The sequence below is a fragment of the Bos indicus x Bos taurus genome, chromosome 18 (assembly GCF_003369695.1).
Source record: "Bos indicus x Bos taurus breed Angus x Brahman F1 hybrid chromosome 18, Bos_hybrid_MaternalHap_v2.0, whole genome shotgun sequence".
Lineage (NCBI taxonomy): Eukaryota > Metazoa > Chordata > Mammalia > Artiodactyla > Bovidae > Bos > Bos indicus x Bos taurus.
The window spans coordinates 29,814,831-29,830,927 of record NC_040093.1 but is presented as its reverse complement, the minus strand read 5'-3'; the positions used below and the strand labels follow the sequence as shown (position 1 = coordinate 29,830,927).

The window sequence follows — 16,097 nt, the reverse complement described above, 5'->3', positions numbered from 1 at the left end:
ATCTCCAACCCGCACTCATCCCTGGCACTGAATGCAGTACCTGGGACCAGGCTGGTGCTGAGAAATTGCTGACTTAAAATCCAAGACCTTCTCTGAAACCCATCTTTCCGATTCCTGGCTGGTCCCTCCTCTCTCAAAGCCACTTTGCCTCTCCTTTAGCCTACAAGTGACTTGGTTATTGCCCTGATGACATTTCTTCCAGGAAGTCTTCCAGGTTTGGCATCTACCTTAATGTACTCATCACCCTGGATTGTAAAAGCTTCCATCTCCCCCACCAGTCTGAGGATGACTTGAGGGAAGGGGTTGTGAATCTAGCCAAGGGCAGGTACCTAGGGGTGGTTCATAATTACACAGCACTTTCCTCACCAACTGTTCGCTTTTGTTTGTTTTTTTTCTGGCTGTGCTGGGTCTTGGTTGGGGCACACGGGCTTTCTCTAACTGCGGTACAAAGGCTTATCATTGCAGTGTCCAGGCTTCTCTATTTATGGCATGCGGGCTCTAGAGCACTAGCTCAGTAGTTGCTCTGCAGCTTGTGGGATCTTCCTGGACCAGGGATCAAACCCATGTCCCCTGCATTGGAAGGCAGATTCTTTACCACTGGACCACCAGGGAAGTCCAGCCAAGTGTGTTTTAAATACTTTATGTATATAACCTCATTTATGTGTCAAAACAGACATGAGCTAAGTAGCATTAACCCCAATTTTAGGGAAGGGCAAACTTAAACTAGAGAGATTCTAAACTTGCCCAGAGTCACATAGCTGGGAAGCAGAGGAACAAATGTTTTAACCCAGGCCATCTGACTCTCATGCTAACTTTTCCCCATGGCACATTATTAATTATATAATTTAGAGACCAGAAGTGGGGTATGGCACTAAGGAGCCGGGCACACCCTGGGCTCCTGCTCTTCTTTCCTCAGGACACAGTCCCACACCAGTCCCGAAGAGTTGCCCAAATGCAAGGGCAAGATCTGTGCTAATAAAGCATTCTCGGTGAGTTGCATTTTAATAAAGACTCATTGTTCTCCTCTGTCCAGGGAGCCGCCCCATTTCCTGCTGCCCCACAGGGAGGTCCTGGGAATGGTTAATAGGGCTTTGCTGTTGAATAACCTCTGGTGTAGCTTCAGTAACAAAAGACCTTACAGCACCAGGCCAGCCGCCAGACCTCTCTCCTTGCTGGTGGGCACAATATATGGCTCAAAATCCTGAAATATGCACATCATTTTTGACCCAGTAATTCCACTTGGAGAAACTTGCCCTAAAGACCTCTCTATACAATTCATCAAAGTCATGTATATAAAGGAGTTCCCCATAACACTGTTTATGAGAATAAACACTGTGAGGAGCCAGTGTGGGGGAGGGGGCGGGAAACCTAGGTCCATCAAAAAGGGAATTAGTTTAATAAAATATAGGCACCTTAGGTAGTGGAAAATTATGCAGCCATTAAAATGCTATTAGAAATCTGTGTTTATTGATGTGGTAGGTTGTCCATGAACTGCTGTTGAGTAAAAACACAGTTACTAATAGCATAGGTAGAGTAAGGTTGTTTATTTCTGAGGGAAATACAGAAAAGTGGTGACAGTGATTGTCTTTAGGGAGGGGAATGGAGTGGCTGGGGCTCAGAGAGGAAGAATTCCTTTTTAATTTTTAATGCATCTCATATGCTGAGAATTAGATGAATCATAATCCTGGATTCATGATACATTTATATCATTGGTCTGTGCCTGCCCAGTTTTCAATTTGATTAATTGATTATGTTTAAAAATTTTTTTAATTTATTTATGGCTGTGCTGAATCTTCATTGGTTACTGATATTTCTCCTGGCAATCTTGATTCCAGCTTGTGCTTCTTCCAGCCCAGCGTTTCTCATGATGTACTCTGCATATAAGTTAAATAAGCAGGGTGACAATATACAGCCTTGACATACTCCTTTTCCTATTTGGAACCAGTCTGTTGTTCCATGTCCAGTTCTAACTGTTGCTTCCTGACCTGCATATAGGTTTCTCAAGAGGCAGGTCAGGTGCTCTGGTAAATACAAATTAAAACCGCAATAAGATATCACTACATGGCTAAAACTTAAGAGTGCCCACACTGGTGTGGAGCAACTAGAACTCTGATGCACTGCTGATGGCATAACAGCATGGCATAGTCACTTTGGGAAAAACAGTTTGGCAATTTCTTGGAAAGTTAAACATATGGTAACCATCTGATTCGGCGATTCTATTCATAGATATTTACCCAAGAAAAATGAAAACATATGTCCACATAAAGACATCCGAATATTCCCAGCAGTTTTATTCATAATAACCCATAACTGGAAATAGCCCAAATGCCCATTAACTGGTAAATGGATAAACAATTTGTGGTAACTGTACAGTGGAATACTGCTAAGCAAAAATGTATATATGTACCAAATAGATGAATCTCAGAAGTAATTCTGGAAAAGGCAAAACTATCAGAAAAGACAGAAAAGAGCTCAGTGGCTGGAGGGACTAGGGGTGGACGGAGAGATTGTCTACAAAGGGCACAAGGGAAATTTTTGGCATGATAGAAGCTGTCCTATATCTTGAGTTGGGGGGGTCGATACATACTGTGTATGTTTATCAAAATTCATGAAATTTCACACCAGAAGGAGTGAATTTTACTATATGTAGAACATACTTCAGTGTTTTAAAGATAGATGCCCTTCTACAGGCTGGATCACAGCCTTGTTGTGGCGAATGGGGCTTGTGTAACTCAAAAGCTATGAGCCACGCCTTGCAGGGCCACCCAAGACAGATGGGTCATGGTGAAGAGTTCTGACAAAATGTGGTCCACCGGAGGAGGGGATGGCGAACCACTCCAGTTTTCTTGCCACGAGAAGAACCCCATGAACAGTATGAAAAAGCAAAAGGGTATGACACCAGAAGTTGAGCCACCCAGGTTAGAAGGTGTCTAATATGCTACTGAGGTAGAGCAGAGGACAATTACTGATAGCTCCAGAAAGAATGAAGTGGCTGGGCCAAAGCGGAACTGGCACTCAGTTGTGGATGTGTCTGGTGGTCAAAGTGAAGTCTGAGGCTGTCAAGAGCAATATTGCATAGGAACCTGGGATGTTAGGTCCATGAATCAAGTAAATTGGATGTGGTCAAGCAGTGGATGACAAGAGTGAACACTGACATCTTAGAAATCAGTGAACTAAAAACAGGGGGAAAAGGTTTATGCAAAGAAAAAGAAAGAAGGCTTGAGATCTGTGGATTCTGAGCGGTGAGGAAAGGGGGTTTCCCTTGCTTTCCCTGGAATCAACAGTTTGTAGAACCTCCTTAAAATCTGAGGCCTGAAGCTCTGTCTCTGACTTGCTGGTGATCTTGGGCAAGTACCTTCCCCTCCTGAAAACTCAGTTGTCTGTTTTCCCAGAGAGGGAGAGGAATGCTCTTATAACCTCCAAAAAATGCACAAATATCTTCTGAGGTCTGATTCTCTGAAGGCTACCCACAAAGTGTTATAGATATTCTTTTCAAGTAACAAAAATGTTTTTTAAAAGTTCTTCATGGAGAATTTAGAAGCATTTAGTGCTTTGTAGGTATCAATTCACTTAACCCTCACACCATTCCTAAGAGGAAAGAGTCATTTTTACCTCCATTGTATTAAGAAGGAAACCTAGGCACCTAGAGATTACATATTAATAACTTAACAAGATCAGCACAGGTCAGTATCCCTGGACTTGAACCCAGCCCTCTCCTGCCAGGGCCCAAGCTCTTAACCATCACACAAAATCAAATGATGTTTCTTAGATTTATAACATCATCAGGGTCCAAGTCAGAAATGACCATGCTTTTATCCAGTTCAGTTTTTCAACTGTAGGTCTCCAGAAGTTAGTGAGACTTCAAATCTATTCATTGGGTCAGGATTGTATTTATTAAAAAATGAAAAAGGGTAAAATAGAGTAAAACAGAAGAAAATAGAATATATCAGAGTATATTGCACACAGGAAAGTAAGTGTTATCTTGTGAAAATTTCAATTTCAGTGTGTGTATGTCCCAGCACAATATAAACGGGAGCCCTGATTGGAAAAGTCTGAGTAACACTGGCTAATCTGATCTGTTTTACAGAGGTTGAGACTGAGGCTCAGGAGGGGAAGCTAACCACCTAAGGTCACACAGCCAGCCTAGATTCTGATGGTCTTTGCTCCCATGGTACTAGCCATTCAATCATTCATTCATTCAGTAGTTATTTACCTTGGCCTGCTTTGATCAGGCTCCACAGTGAACACCAGGAATATTGTGACAAGCAAGCCAGACCAGGCCCTGTCCTCCAGGACAGACCTCCTGTCCTCGGTCTCCTAAAAGGAATTCAAAGCAGCTGATGTGGCACATAATAGCCACCCTTTAGATATATATATATATTGCTTATTCTGTGCAATATTGCTTATTCAGACATTGGTCTGAACAGGTACTAGCTCACTTGATTCCTAGACAACCCTACATGTGAGGTTCTACTGTCAGCACCAGCAAACCTGTTTAATAGGTGGGGAAACTGAGGCATAGGGTCAATAACTTGCACATAACTATTAAATGGCAGAGCTCAGATCTGAGCCCAAACAGCCTGTCTCCAGAGTCTGTGTTCTTAAACACTACCCAATTCTGCTTTTTGGGGGGTTCTGTAGTGTAAACCACAGCCCAGCAACAAGTCTCACCAGGGACAGAGTGGGGGAAGGAGAGGCTTACAAGGGGGGAGACCTTACTGCAAACACAGTCTCAGCATCTATCTTTGTGCTCTTGGCTTTTTAAATTTTATTTTTAAACTTTTAAAAAATTTTCGGTCACATCATGACTAAGTTGTCTACTAAGAGGAACATCTGCAGGGAACCTAGCCTCCAACCCAAGCCCCAGCAGGCACAGGCCAAAACTTGGAATTAAGAAGAAGGAAAGTGGTTTGGGGGGCTCCAAGCTGGACTGGAGCTCCCTGGCTGGCTCCAGAAAGGTGGAGCTCTGCAGAGGGGCAGGGTTCCTGCCCCAGGGAGCAGGCACCAGGCAGATCATGCCCCTCACCTTTTTGAGTTCCTTGGTCAGAGAAGACCACCCTCCCCCAGGTGAGCAGCCTCCTCCTAATGCTGAAGGATCAGGCTATAGCTTAAATGTTAGTTTCTATGTGCCTAGTATCTGTTCACTCTTCTCTAGGTGACAGCACCATCATTTTTCTTTAGGGGACCACACCGCCCCTGCTCTTAGTCCATGTGGTCCTAGAAGGCTGATTCCTCTTGCATCATGCCAGGGCTGGACACATGACCTGGTCTTAGCCAATCAGAACCACCTAACTATCTCTCTGGCCATAGGCTTGGTTCATATCTTCACATAAGCCAAGTCAGGGTGTAAAAGTGAAACCTGAGACTTGTGCTGTACCTATTGGAAAAGTATGGTATTTAGTGGCTAGGATTGCTAAACTGGTGGGTTAGTAGCCTGTTTCTGCCTTGATAGAAGAATCTAAGAAGAAAATCAACATAGAGGAAAGCAAAGACTGAGCAAGACAGCTCTATGATGACATAATTTGACCACCTGGAGCTATCCATGCCTGAAGTCCACCCATCATGTGCTTTTTAGTATGTAAGCCCTCAAATTTTTTTTTTTTTTTTCTACTTAGGCTCATATGTTTCTGGAGTTTCTTTAGTCTGCTTTGCTGACTCTAAAGCTCCATACAAAAGGGGCAGCCTCTGATACACATGGTATTCAATAGAAAAGGGGACCCAGAAGTGAGCAGTTCTATTTATACTATATCCCACCTGCGGCATATCATCTGATAGTGTTTTAACCTTCCTGAGCCTTGGTTCATGTCTTTGGAAAAATGGGTTCCTTGGTGTTGCCTGGGGGATTTGCAAACTGGATCGGGTGACTCCCCTGATCCTAATTAAAATCCTTCAATGGCTCACCATTGCTCCAGAGATGCAGTCCAAGCCACTGAGCATGACTAACATGGCCCCTACCCCGAACCCTACAACACACACTCTCCTTACCTGCCTTCTGGGTCTAATCTCCGCCTCTTTCTCCTCCAGCAAAACCGAATCACCTGAAAATGCTGAGCTCTCCTCCTCTTGCCCAGGCAAACACACTCTGGCTAATTCAACTTAAATGTCACTCCCCCAACAGAGCTTTCCCTGAGCCCCTGTGCCTTCTCTTCATGGGCCTTGTTAATCTTGAATCATTATCACCAGGGCTATCCTCCAACCAGGATCACTGATATGGCTATTCTAGTGGCTAAAATACAGTATTGAAAATTTTTCACATCAGTTGGTAATCAGCTGCTTCCCTGAGTCCCTCAAGTGGCCCCCAAACCCCAGCCCCTCCCGCGCCCCCACGCCTCCCCATGACCCGACCCAGCAACTGAAAGGGTAAAGCTGGCCCAGCAGGAGGACTGAGGACCTTATGTTGGTGTGTTGATGTGTTGGCTGGTATTCATTTTTGATTGGCCTGGTTCTACCAGTTGTTAAATATTAATGTCATCCTTGCTTATTGCCTTGGATCATAAATACCTGGTTCCCTTGTCGTATTCCACCAGACTGAAAGCTCTCTGAGGATGGGGGGGCACCTCCCTCACCAGCAAAGCACTAGGCACATGGTGAGTGTCTACTGAATAAAAGGATGGATGAATGAGTAAATGAATGACTGTGCTCTAAAATGTTGGAGAGTCTTTCTAGAAAATTATGGACCCCCATCCTCAGTCTGAACTCTGGAGTTTTCTCTTAGACTTCCGGTGAAAACCTTGCTCTTTGCCCAGGTTTTATTGCTCTATTGGTCTCCACCCCTGCAGGAAGCTGTCTCTCCAACTGCCACAGTCTGGTTCCTGTCTGGTCAGCTTCACCTTCCCTTCCTGCAAGACTTGTACTCTCACTGAGAACTGTTGGGCCCGGGACAACCAAGATGCACTCCTTTCATGAACCCATGAGTAGGTGAGCACATGTGTGTATGCTACACACACACACATACAGTGCTCACTGACTCAGTCTCAAAAAGCACAAAATCAGAGTTTTTAGAGGCAGAAGAAAACTAAAGGATCTTTTCAGCCAAGCCAACTGAGTCATTTTACAGACAAGAAACCAAGACTTGGGGAAGGAAAGATTTTGCTTCAAGTCACAAGGTCAATTCCCTACACTGCTCTAGCTGCCTCCTGGAGTTTGGTATTAGGTTGGCCAAAAAAGTTCGTTCAGGCTTTCCTATAATATCTTACAGAAAAACCTGAATGAACTTTTGGGTTAGGATTAGGGTTGTTGTTCAACTACCAAGTCGTGATGGACTATTCTCCATCCCATGGACTGCAGCACGCCAGACTTCCCTGTCCCTCACCATCTCCTGGAGTTTGCCCAAGTTCATGTCCATTGAATCAGTGATGCCATCCGACCACCTCATCGTCTGTCTCCCCCTTCTTCTTCTGCCCTCAGTCTTTCCCAGCATCAGGGTCTTTTCCAGTGAGTCACCTGTTTACATCAGGCAGCCAATGTATTGGAGCTTCAGCTTCAGCATCAGTCCTTCCAAAGAGTATTCAGGGTTGATTTCCTTTAAGATTGACTGGTTAAGGTTATGCCAGGCCCAAAGTGGCACAGAGTGATTTTTCTGGCTGCTGGTCCTGGAGAGGGTTGGTCTTTTCCATGTGGATGCGAGACTAGAAAGAGCTCTCTCTCCACTCATCACGTGGACAGGTCCCTGGCTCCGAGAGGAGGGATGGGGCCTTCTGTGCTTGAAGGTGGAAGGCAGGAGCCTTATTTTGAGGTTTTATATTCTCTAGCTTTTCTGTAGCACCTTATCTTTTTATTTTTTTTTTTTTATTGTAGCACCTTATCTGAGAGACCAGCTAGAGAGGTGTTTGTGCCAAGAGGAGGCACCCAGCCAGCTATGGAACCCCGAAGCCATGGGCTCCCCCTCTCTCAGTGAACCAAGCGATCCTGCTGCTCATGTAGAAAAGTCAACCTCCTTGAGCTTCATTAATGTGGAAATAATAATAGTTAACAATTGCACTCATCTCACACGCTAGTAAAGTAATGCTCAAAATTCTCCAAGCCAGGCTTCAGTAATATATGAACCGTGAACTTCCTGATGTTCAAGCCTGTTTTAGAAAAGGCAGAGGAACCAGAGATCAAATTGCCAACATCCACTGGATCATGGAAAAAGCAAGAGAGTTCCAGAAAAGCATCTGTTTCTGCGTTATTGACTATGTCAAAGCCTTTGACTGTGTGGATCATAATAAACTGTGGAAAATTCTGAAAGAGATGGGAATACCAGACCACCTGATCTGCCTCTTGAGAAATTTGTATGCAGGTCAGGAAGCAACAGTTAGAAGTGGACATGGAACAACAGACTAGTTCCAAATAGGAAAAGGAGTTCGTCAAGGCTGTATATTGTCACCCTGTTTATTTAACTTATATGCAGAGTACATCATGAGAAACGCTGGACTGGAAGAAACACAAGCTGGAATCAAGATTGCTGGGAGAAATATCAATAACCTCAGATATGCAGATGACACCACCCTTATGGCAGAAAATGAAGAGGAACTAAAAAGCCTCTTGATGAAAGTGAAAGTGGAGAGTGAAAAAGTTGGCTTAAAGCTCAACATTCAGAAAACGAAGATCATGGCATCTGGTCCCATCACTTCCTGGGAAATAGATGGGGAAACAGTGGAAACAGTGTCAGACTTTATTTTTCTGGGCTCCAAAATCACTGCAGATGGTGACTGCAGCCATGAAATTAAAAGACGCTTCCTCCTTGGAAGGAAAGTTATGACCAACCTAGATAGCATATTCAAAAGCAGAGACATTACTTTACCAACAAAGGTTCGTCTAGTCAAGGCTATGGTTTTTCCTGTGGTCGTGTATGGATGTGAGAGTTGGACTGTGAAGAAGGCTGAGCGCCGAAAAATTGATGCTTTTGAACTGTGGTGTTGGAGAAGACTCTTGAGAGTCCCTTGGTCTGCAAGGAGATCCAAGCAGTCCATTCTGAAGGAGATCAGCCCTGGGATTTCTTTGGAAGGAATGATGCTAAAGCTGAAACTCCAGTACTTTGGCCACTTCATGTGAAGAGTTGACTCATTGGAAAAGACTCTGATGCTGGGAGGGATTGGGGGCAAGAGGAGAAGGGGATGACAGAGGATGAGATGGCTGGATGGCATCACTGACTCGATGGATGTGTCTGAGTGAACTCCGGGAGTTGGTGATGGACAGGGAGGCCTGGCGTGCTGTGATTCATGGGGTCACAAAGAGTCGGACACAACTGAGCAACTGATCTGATCTGATCTGATCTGATCTGAATGTTTACTTAGGGCTTCCTGTCTTCCACGTTTACCTAGGTTATTTTACCCAATTCCCACAGCCGCCCAACAAGGTAGGTGCTATTATTAATAGTGTTCCCATTTATGCAGATAAGGAAATTAAGGTCCAGAGTGTTTTAAGTGACTCATTCAAAGGTTTAGAGCCAGCAGGGGGAAGAGCAGGATTCAGACCCAGGCAGAGAGGCATTAACATCTGTGCTGGGAACCATTTTGCTTTACTGGTCCTGAAGCCAGAGCATCCACCTGAGGCCTGCTTCTGCCATGACCTCACTGTTCATCTTTCTGAGCATCAGTTGCCTCCTCTGCAAAATGGGGAGAATATCTTTTGCTCTGTGGGCAAGTTGGAGGACCATATGGTTCGATCCAGGACCCAGCTCTCAATATTACCCCTATCCCACTCCTCATGTACTGGAAGCTCCAGCCTGGCTAAAAAACCAGTAAAAGTGAAACTGTTAGTTGCTCAGTCATGTCTGTCTCTTTGCAACCCCAAGGACTGTAGCCTACCAGGATCCTGTGTCCATGGAATTCTCCAGGTAAGAATACTAGAGTGGGTTACCATGCCCTTCTTCAGATTCCCGACCCAGGGATCAAACCCCAGTCTCCTACATTGCAGGCAGATTCTTGACTGTCTGAGCCACCAGGGAAGCCCAAAAAACCAGTATTTGCCACCCTGGGGTCTGGAATGTCAGGTCAACTGACAGACCATTTCTTGCTAAATTAAGCAAGGTTTGCCTCTCATTTCAAATGGCATCTGGAAATAAAAACCTGCCCTGGTCTCAGCAGTACAGCATGGAGATGAAAAGGCTTTGAACCCATCAAATTCCAGCTCTGTCAGTTAACATGTCACCTTGGGCAGACCTCTTTACCCCTTGAGCCTCTGCTTCCAAATGTATAAAATGGGTGTAGTGAGAGCCCCCAAAGTGCTGTATGTTGACTTAGAGTATCGTGAGTTCTGACAAATGGTAGCTGTCACTTTTCTTACACACTATATTATAATAACTGGCATTTAGCATGATACTGGTACCTAGTTAGCATTCAAATAATATTTAATAAATAAGTGGATGAATGTTTACCTGTCTGCATCTGTCACCTTATGAGTTTCTTAAGGGCATATTTTGTTTATTTCTGTGTCCTCATTGTTGAGCAGAGTAGCTGGCATATGGGAGTGCTTAATAAATGTTTGTTGTTTTCCCTAATGGTATAATAGATATGGGCAGCCATCATCCATGGTGCTAAAACCACAAGGTGAAAGGCTGGTGGAGAATGTGAAAATAGAAGGATCAGCTGACACCAGCTGAATCTTGGTATCCTAAAAGTGAGTCAGCCAATTTCTTGCTTCCTGATGTGATGCTATAGGGAGGACTCCATACCAGTTATGAAATATTTTTGCCTAAAAAAAAAAAATTGAATCTAACTCAAATCAAAGCTCTAGATCTGAGTACCAGTTTCCATGACATATGGGAGAGAGGGACATGGTAAGTGACATCCTGAGGATGCATTCAACCAAATATAAAAATGCAAGACCTCTAACAGGACAAATGACCTGGCATCTTAAAAAATTAAATGCCACTTAAAAACAAACAAACTCTGTAAATCTGGAATTACATCAAAACAGAAACAAGCAAACAAACAAAAATCTGGAATTACATCAGAACAGAAGCAAACAAACAAAAAAGTATCTGTTCATTTTCTTGATTGTGTCTATGGTTTCTGAGTATTTGTATATGCCAAAATGTCAAATTGTCTACTGAAATACATGCAGTCAATTATACTTTGAAAAAGCTGGACAAAAAAGGATGGGGAGACTTTTACAAAGATAAAGAGATGCAAGGGACATACAGCCCAATGTAAAGTGTGACTCTTGCTTGAATTCTGATACAAAAATATTGTAGGGACTTCCCTAGTGGTCCAGTGGCTAAGACTCCATGCTCTCAATGCAGGGCGCCTGGAGTTTAATCTCGGGTCAGGGAACCAGATCCCACCTGCTGCAATTAAGAGTTTGCATGGGGCTTCCCTGGTGGCTCAAAAAATCGATGCTTTTGAACTGTAGTGTTGGAAAAGACTCTTGAGAGTCCCTTGGACTGCATGGAGATCCAATGAGTCCTTCCTAAAGGAAATCAGTCCTGAATATTCATTGGAAGTACTGATGCTAAAGCTGAAACTCCAATACTTTGGCCACCTGATGCGAAGAACTGACTCTTTGGAAAAGACCCTGATGCAGGGAAAGATTGAAGGTGGGAGGAGAAGGGGACGGCAGAGGATGAGATGGTTGGATGGCATCATCGACTCAATGGACATGAGTTTGAGTAAACTCCAGGGGTTGGTGATGGACAGGGAGGCCTGGCGTGCTGCAGTCCATGGGGTTGCAAAGAGTTGGACATGACTGAGCAATTGAACTGAACTCCCTGGTGGCTCAGTGGTAAAGAATTCACCTGCAAGGCAGGAGACATTGGTTCGATCCTTGGGCTGGAAAGATCCCCTGGAGAAGGAAATGGCAACCCACTCAAGTATTCTTGCCTGGGAAATGCTATGGACAGAGGAGCCTGGCGTGGTATAGCCCACAGGGTCACAAAAGAGTTGGATATGACTTAAGAACTAAACAACAATGCCACAAATAAAGGTCTTGAGTGCCACAACTAAGACCTGGTGTAGCCAAATAAGTAAATAAATATATGTTCTTAAGTTGTTTAAAAAAACATTTTTTAGCCTTTGGACAATATTGAGAAATTATTGGGAATTTTATCAGGCATTATGACTTAATTGGATGATGGTCATGTTCTTAGAGATGAAGACTGAAATATTTACAGGGGAAATTATGTTATCTCAGATTTGTTTTTAAATATTCTGCAAAAATAAAAATGCAGGAGTACATACATATTGGAATGCCCAAAATGTCTGGAATACTAACACCACCAAGTGCTGGTGAGGATGCGGCACAGTGGGAACTCGCATTCACTGCCAGTGGAAATACAAAATGATACAGCCACTTTGGAAGCCAGTGTGGCCATTTTTTTTTTTTTTCCAAAACTCAACAAATATTTACCATATGATCAGCAGCCATGCTTCTTGGTATTTATCCAAAGGAGTTGAAAACTTACATCCACACAGAAAACTGCACATAGGTGTCTGTAGCAGCTTTATTCATAATTGCCAAGACTTGGAAGCAAGCAAGATCCCCTTCAGTAAGTGAATGGATATGAAAATTGTGGTACATCACAACAATGGAATATTATTCAGTGCTAAAAAAAGAAATTAGCTATCAAGCCAGGAAAAGCCATGAAACAACCTTGAATACATATCACTCAGTAAAATAAGCCAGTCTGAAGGTCTGTATACTTTGTGATTCCCACTACATGATATTCTGGAAAAGGCAAAACTTTGGAGACTGTAAAAAGATCAGTAGTTGACCAGAGTTGGGAAGAGGGAGAGATGAGCAGGCAGGCCGGACACAGTGAATTTTTAGGGCAGTTCATCAGCTGGTAAAGAATCCACCTGCAATGCAGGAGACCTGGGTTCGATCCTTGAGTTGGGAAGATTCCCTGGAGAAGGGAAAGGCTACCTACTCCTGTATTCTGACCTGGATATTTCCAAGGACTATACAGTCCATGGGGTCACAAAGAGTCAGACATGACTGAGTGACTTTCACACACACATCAGTTTTAATAAATGCACTGTTATGGTAGGGGTTGTTGATGGGGAGGCTATGCATGTGGGGAGGAGGTATTTGGGAAATCTCTGTATCTTCTACTCAAATTTGCTATGAACCTAAAACTACTTTTTAAAAAATAGTCTTAATTTTTTTCAATTTGCAATGTATTTCTTTTTTTTAACTGAAGAATAATTGCTTTACAGAACTGCCTTGGTTTCTGCCAAGCATCAACATGAATCAGCCATAGGTATACATATGTCCCATCCCTCTTGAACCTCCCTCCCACCTTTCTTCCCATCCCACCCCTCTTGGTTGTCACAGAGCCCCGGTTTGAGTTCCCTGAAATCATACAGCAAATTCCCATAAGAAATAGTCTCAATTTTCTTTTTAAACTCAAGGATGAAATTATGAAACAAGATTTGATACAATGTTCACATGTTACAAAATTATACAAATTGCAAAAAAATAACTTTTGGAGCTGGATGATGGATACATGGTGGTTTATTATACTATATGCTGATGTGCATTATACTATTTTCCTTGTGTTTGAAATAAAAATTTTTCTTGTAGATTGAGCTGGAAGAGGTGGCACCCTTATCAGTTACCACATTTTAACAGGAGACTGAAGTAGGATATCCAGTTTTTTCCCCTGCCTGCCAGCAAGCAGCCCAGCAGAGGTGTCAGGAGACCCAGGGAGAGCTGGTATGGAGCCTCCTCTCCCCACTCAATGGGAAGCCTGATCCAGCTGCAGTCCCCAGCAATTCCATCTTCCCTGGGGTTCCTCCCCAGTGGGTTAGGGGGTTGGGCTCCTCTTGGTAGAGGCCGGGGAGAGGTGCCCCTCCCAGTTTGAGTGCCGTTATCATCACCCCTTTGCCAGAAGATGAAAGGGGCAGGACTGCCTGGGGAGTTAATCTTTAGCCTCCAGAGTGACCAGTTGCCAGGACACCCAGGAACTGAACGTCCTCCGAGACACACCCTGCAGGCACTAAGGAAATCTGATGTTGGTCATGCCAACCATGAAAGCCTGGTTAGCACCAGGAGTAGTAGGGTCTGTTGTCCGCCTGAGGTGGTACCTGCAAGGCCCCTTTCAACATTTGTTTTCCCGGTTGATGCCTGAAATCCTACCATTTACATTGGACCAGCCTTCAGAGAGACCTTGACTCCAAGATTTTGATTTTTCTTCCCCAAAGTTGAGAAGCTAATGAATGCCATGGACCATACCTCCTGCACCAAAAGATTGCTAACAATCTCAGGAGTTTCAGGACCTCTCACCCCATGGCGCCCACCCACAGACACCAGGTAAAGAACACTGGGTGGAGTTTACTAACTAGTTTCAAGGTTTTCCTGCCTTTGAAAGAATTATCCCAGTGCTTTCTTTAAAATGCGAATGACTCTGGGCAGGTCTAAATGACTAAACAGCCCCCATGAAAGAGATTTTCCCAGCCTGGGGGTGAGGCATATTCACGGGGGCTCACGGTTTTTCCTGGAAGCTAGAGGAGAATGTGGCTTCCCTGGTAGCTCAGACGAAAAGCGTCTGCCTGCAATGCAGGAAACCTGGGTTTGATCCCTGGTTCAGGAAGATCCCCTGGAGAAGGAAATGGCAACCCACTCCAGTACTCTTGCCTGGAAAATTCCATAGATGGAGGAGCCTGGTAGGCTACAGTCCATGGGATCGCAAAGAGTCCGACTGAGCAACTTCACTGGTGAGAGGGGAATGCATTGAGCCTAGAGAGCTAATAGCTGACTTCACTAGCACTTCCAAGAACCTTGTGAATTAAGTGCTACCTACATCCCCATTTTATGGATGAGGGAACTGAAACTGGACATGCTACCCAGCTAGTGGCAGAGCAGGAATTTGAACCCTCCATCAGCCTGAGGTCAGGCAGGAGAGGCTCACCTTCGCTTATTTGAGCCTCACAATGAAGTATCCTTTTTTGAAGGAAGAAGACATTGAGGCAGTTCATGGAGGGCTGCACAATGCCCTGTCTCCACAGGGACACCCTGTGGGTCCCCTGTTCACCCTGGCTCATCCTGGACAGCTGAGGGCAGGCAGCCCACTCCCTGGAGCTTGGAGAAGGGCTTGCCGAGAAGTCTGAAGCAAGCTCATGCCCAACCTGTCCTCACTGCCTCTAATTGTTCTCTAAAATCCTTTATATTGAATTATCAGAGTTTAATGGAGGAGTCGATGAGAGCCGCTGTGGAGTTGCAAGGCCAGGGCTTGCTGAGAGGAAGAAAGCAAAGCCCTAAAGGCTCCCTGGGCCAAGCGATGGTATAAAATATGAATTTTTACATAACTGAGGGAAAAAAAAATAAACGGATGAGCCACCCCATGGGGGAAACGCCTCTCTGTATTTCCATTATCTTGGTTAATGTGCAGTCCTGCTGGAGCCCCAGTGGGAAAGGAAATACTGGAGGCTTTATCCTCCAAACCTCTTGGTGGGTTAAGAGGCAGAAATCCAAATGGCCTGGGCGTGTGTTCAGGAGCCCATTAAATGGAGGGGACAGGTGGGGGCTAGGGAGCTGTACTGACCTGGAACAATGTCTTGATTTGAGACAGTGCCCCTTCTCTGGGGTTGAGAAAGTAGCCACAGTGGGCTCAGATTGAGCTTTAATTCTGGGTGAAATATTCTAAACATGGTCTTCCCCATGAGCATAGGGGATCGGGGCTGGTTCTTTCTAGAGAACAACCTCCACACTCAGCACTGACAGAGCATTTGCTACCAGGTTCCAAGTACTCTGCTTAGTGATTTTCTTTCTTAAAAAATATTATTCAAGTAAAAAAAATATTATTCAGCCTTCTATTATATTTTTTATAATTTTATTTTATTATTATTATTTTGGCTGTGCTGGGTCTTCATTGCTTTTCTCCAATTGTGCTGATGGGGGCTATTCTCTAGTTGTGGGGTTCGGACTTCTCTTGGCAGTGGCTTCTCTTACTGCAGAGCGCAGGCCCTAGGATGCACAGACTTCAGCAGTTGCGGCTCCATGACTCTAGAGCATAGGCTCAGTAGTCGTGGCCCATAGGGCTTAGTTGCTCCGAGGCACGTGGGATCTTCCCAGATCAAGGATCTAACCTGTGTCTCCTGCGATGGCAGGCAGATTCTTTACCACTGAGCCACCAGGAAAGCCACAGTGATTTTCTTATATTAGCTCCTAAGGAC

At 44.4% G+C, this 16,097-nt stretch overlaps 1 protein-coding gene across 1 annotated transcript in view; it reads left to right on the top strand.

Moving 5' to 3' along the window:
• The window catches only part of CDH3 (cadherin 3), a 138,636-nt gene extending 130,709 nt beyond the window's left edge, over positions 1–7,927 (top strand). The window contains exon 19 of the mRNA XM_027516161.1: positions 7,798–7,927. Coding sequence (XP_027371962.1) covers positions 7,798–7,809 — 12 coding nt within the window. The 3' untranslated portion in view covers positions 7,810–7,927. The remainder of the gene's footprint in view (positions 1–7,797) is intronic.
• Positions 7,928–16,097: the final 8,170 nt, after the last annotated feature.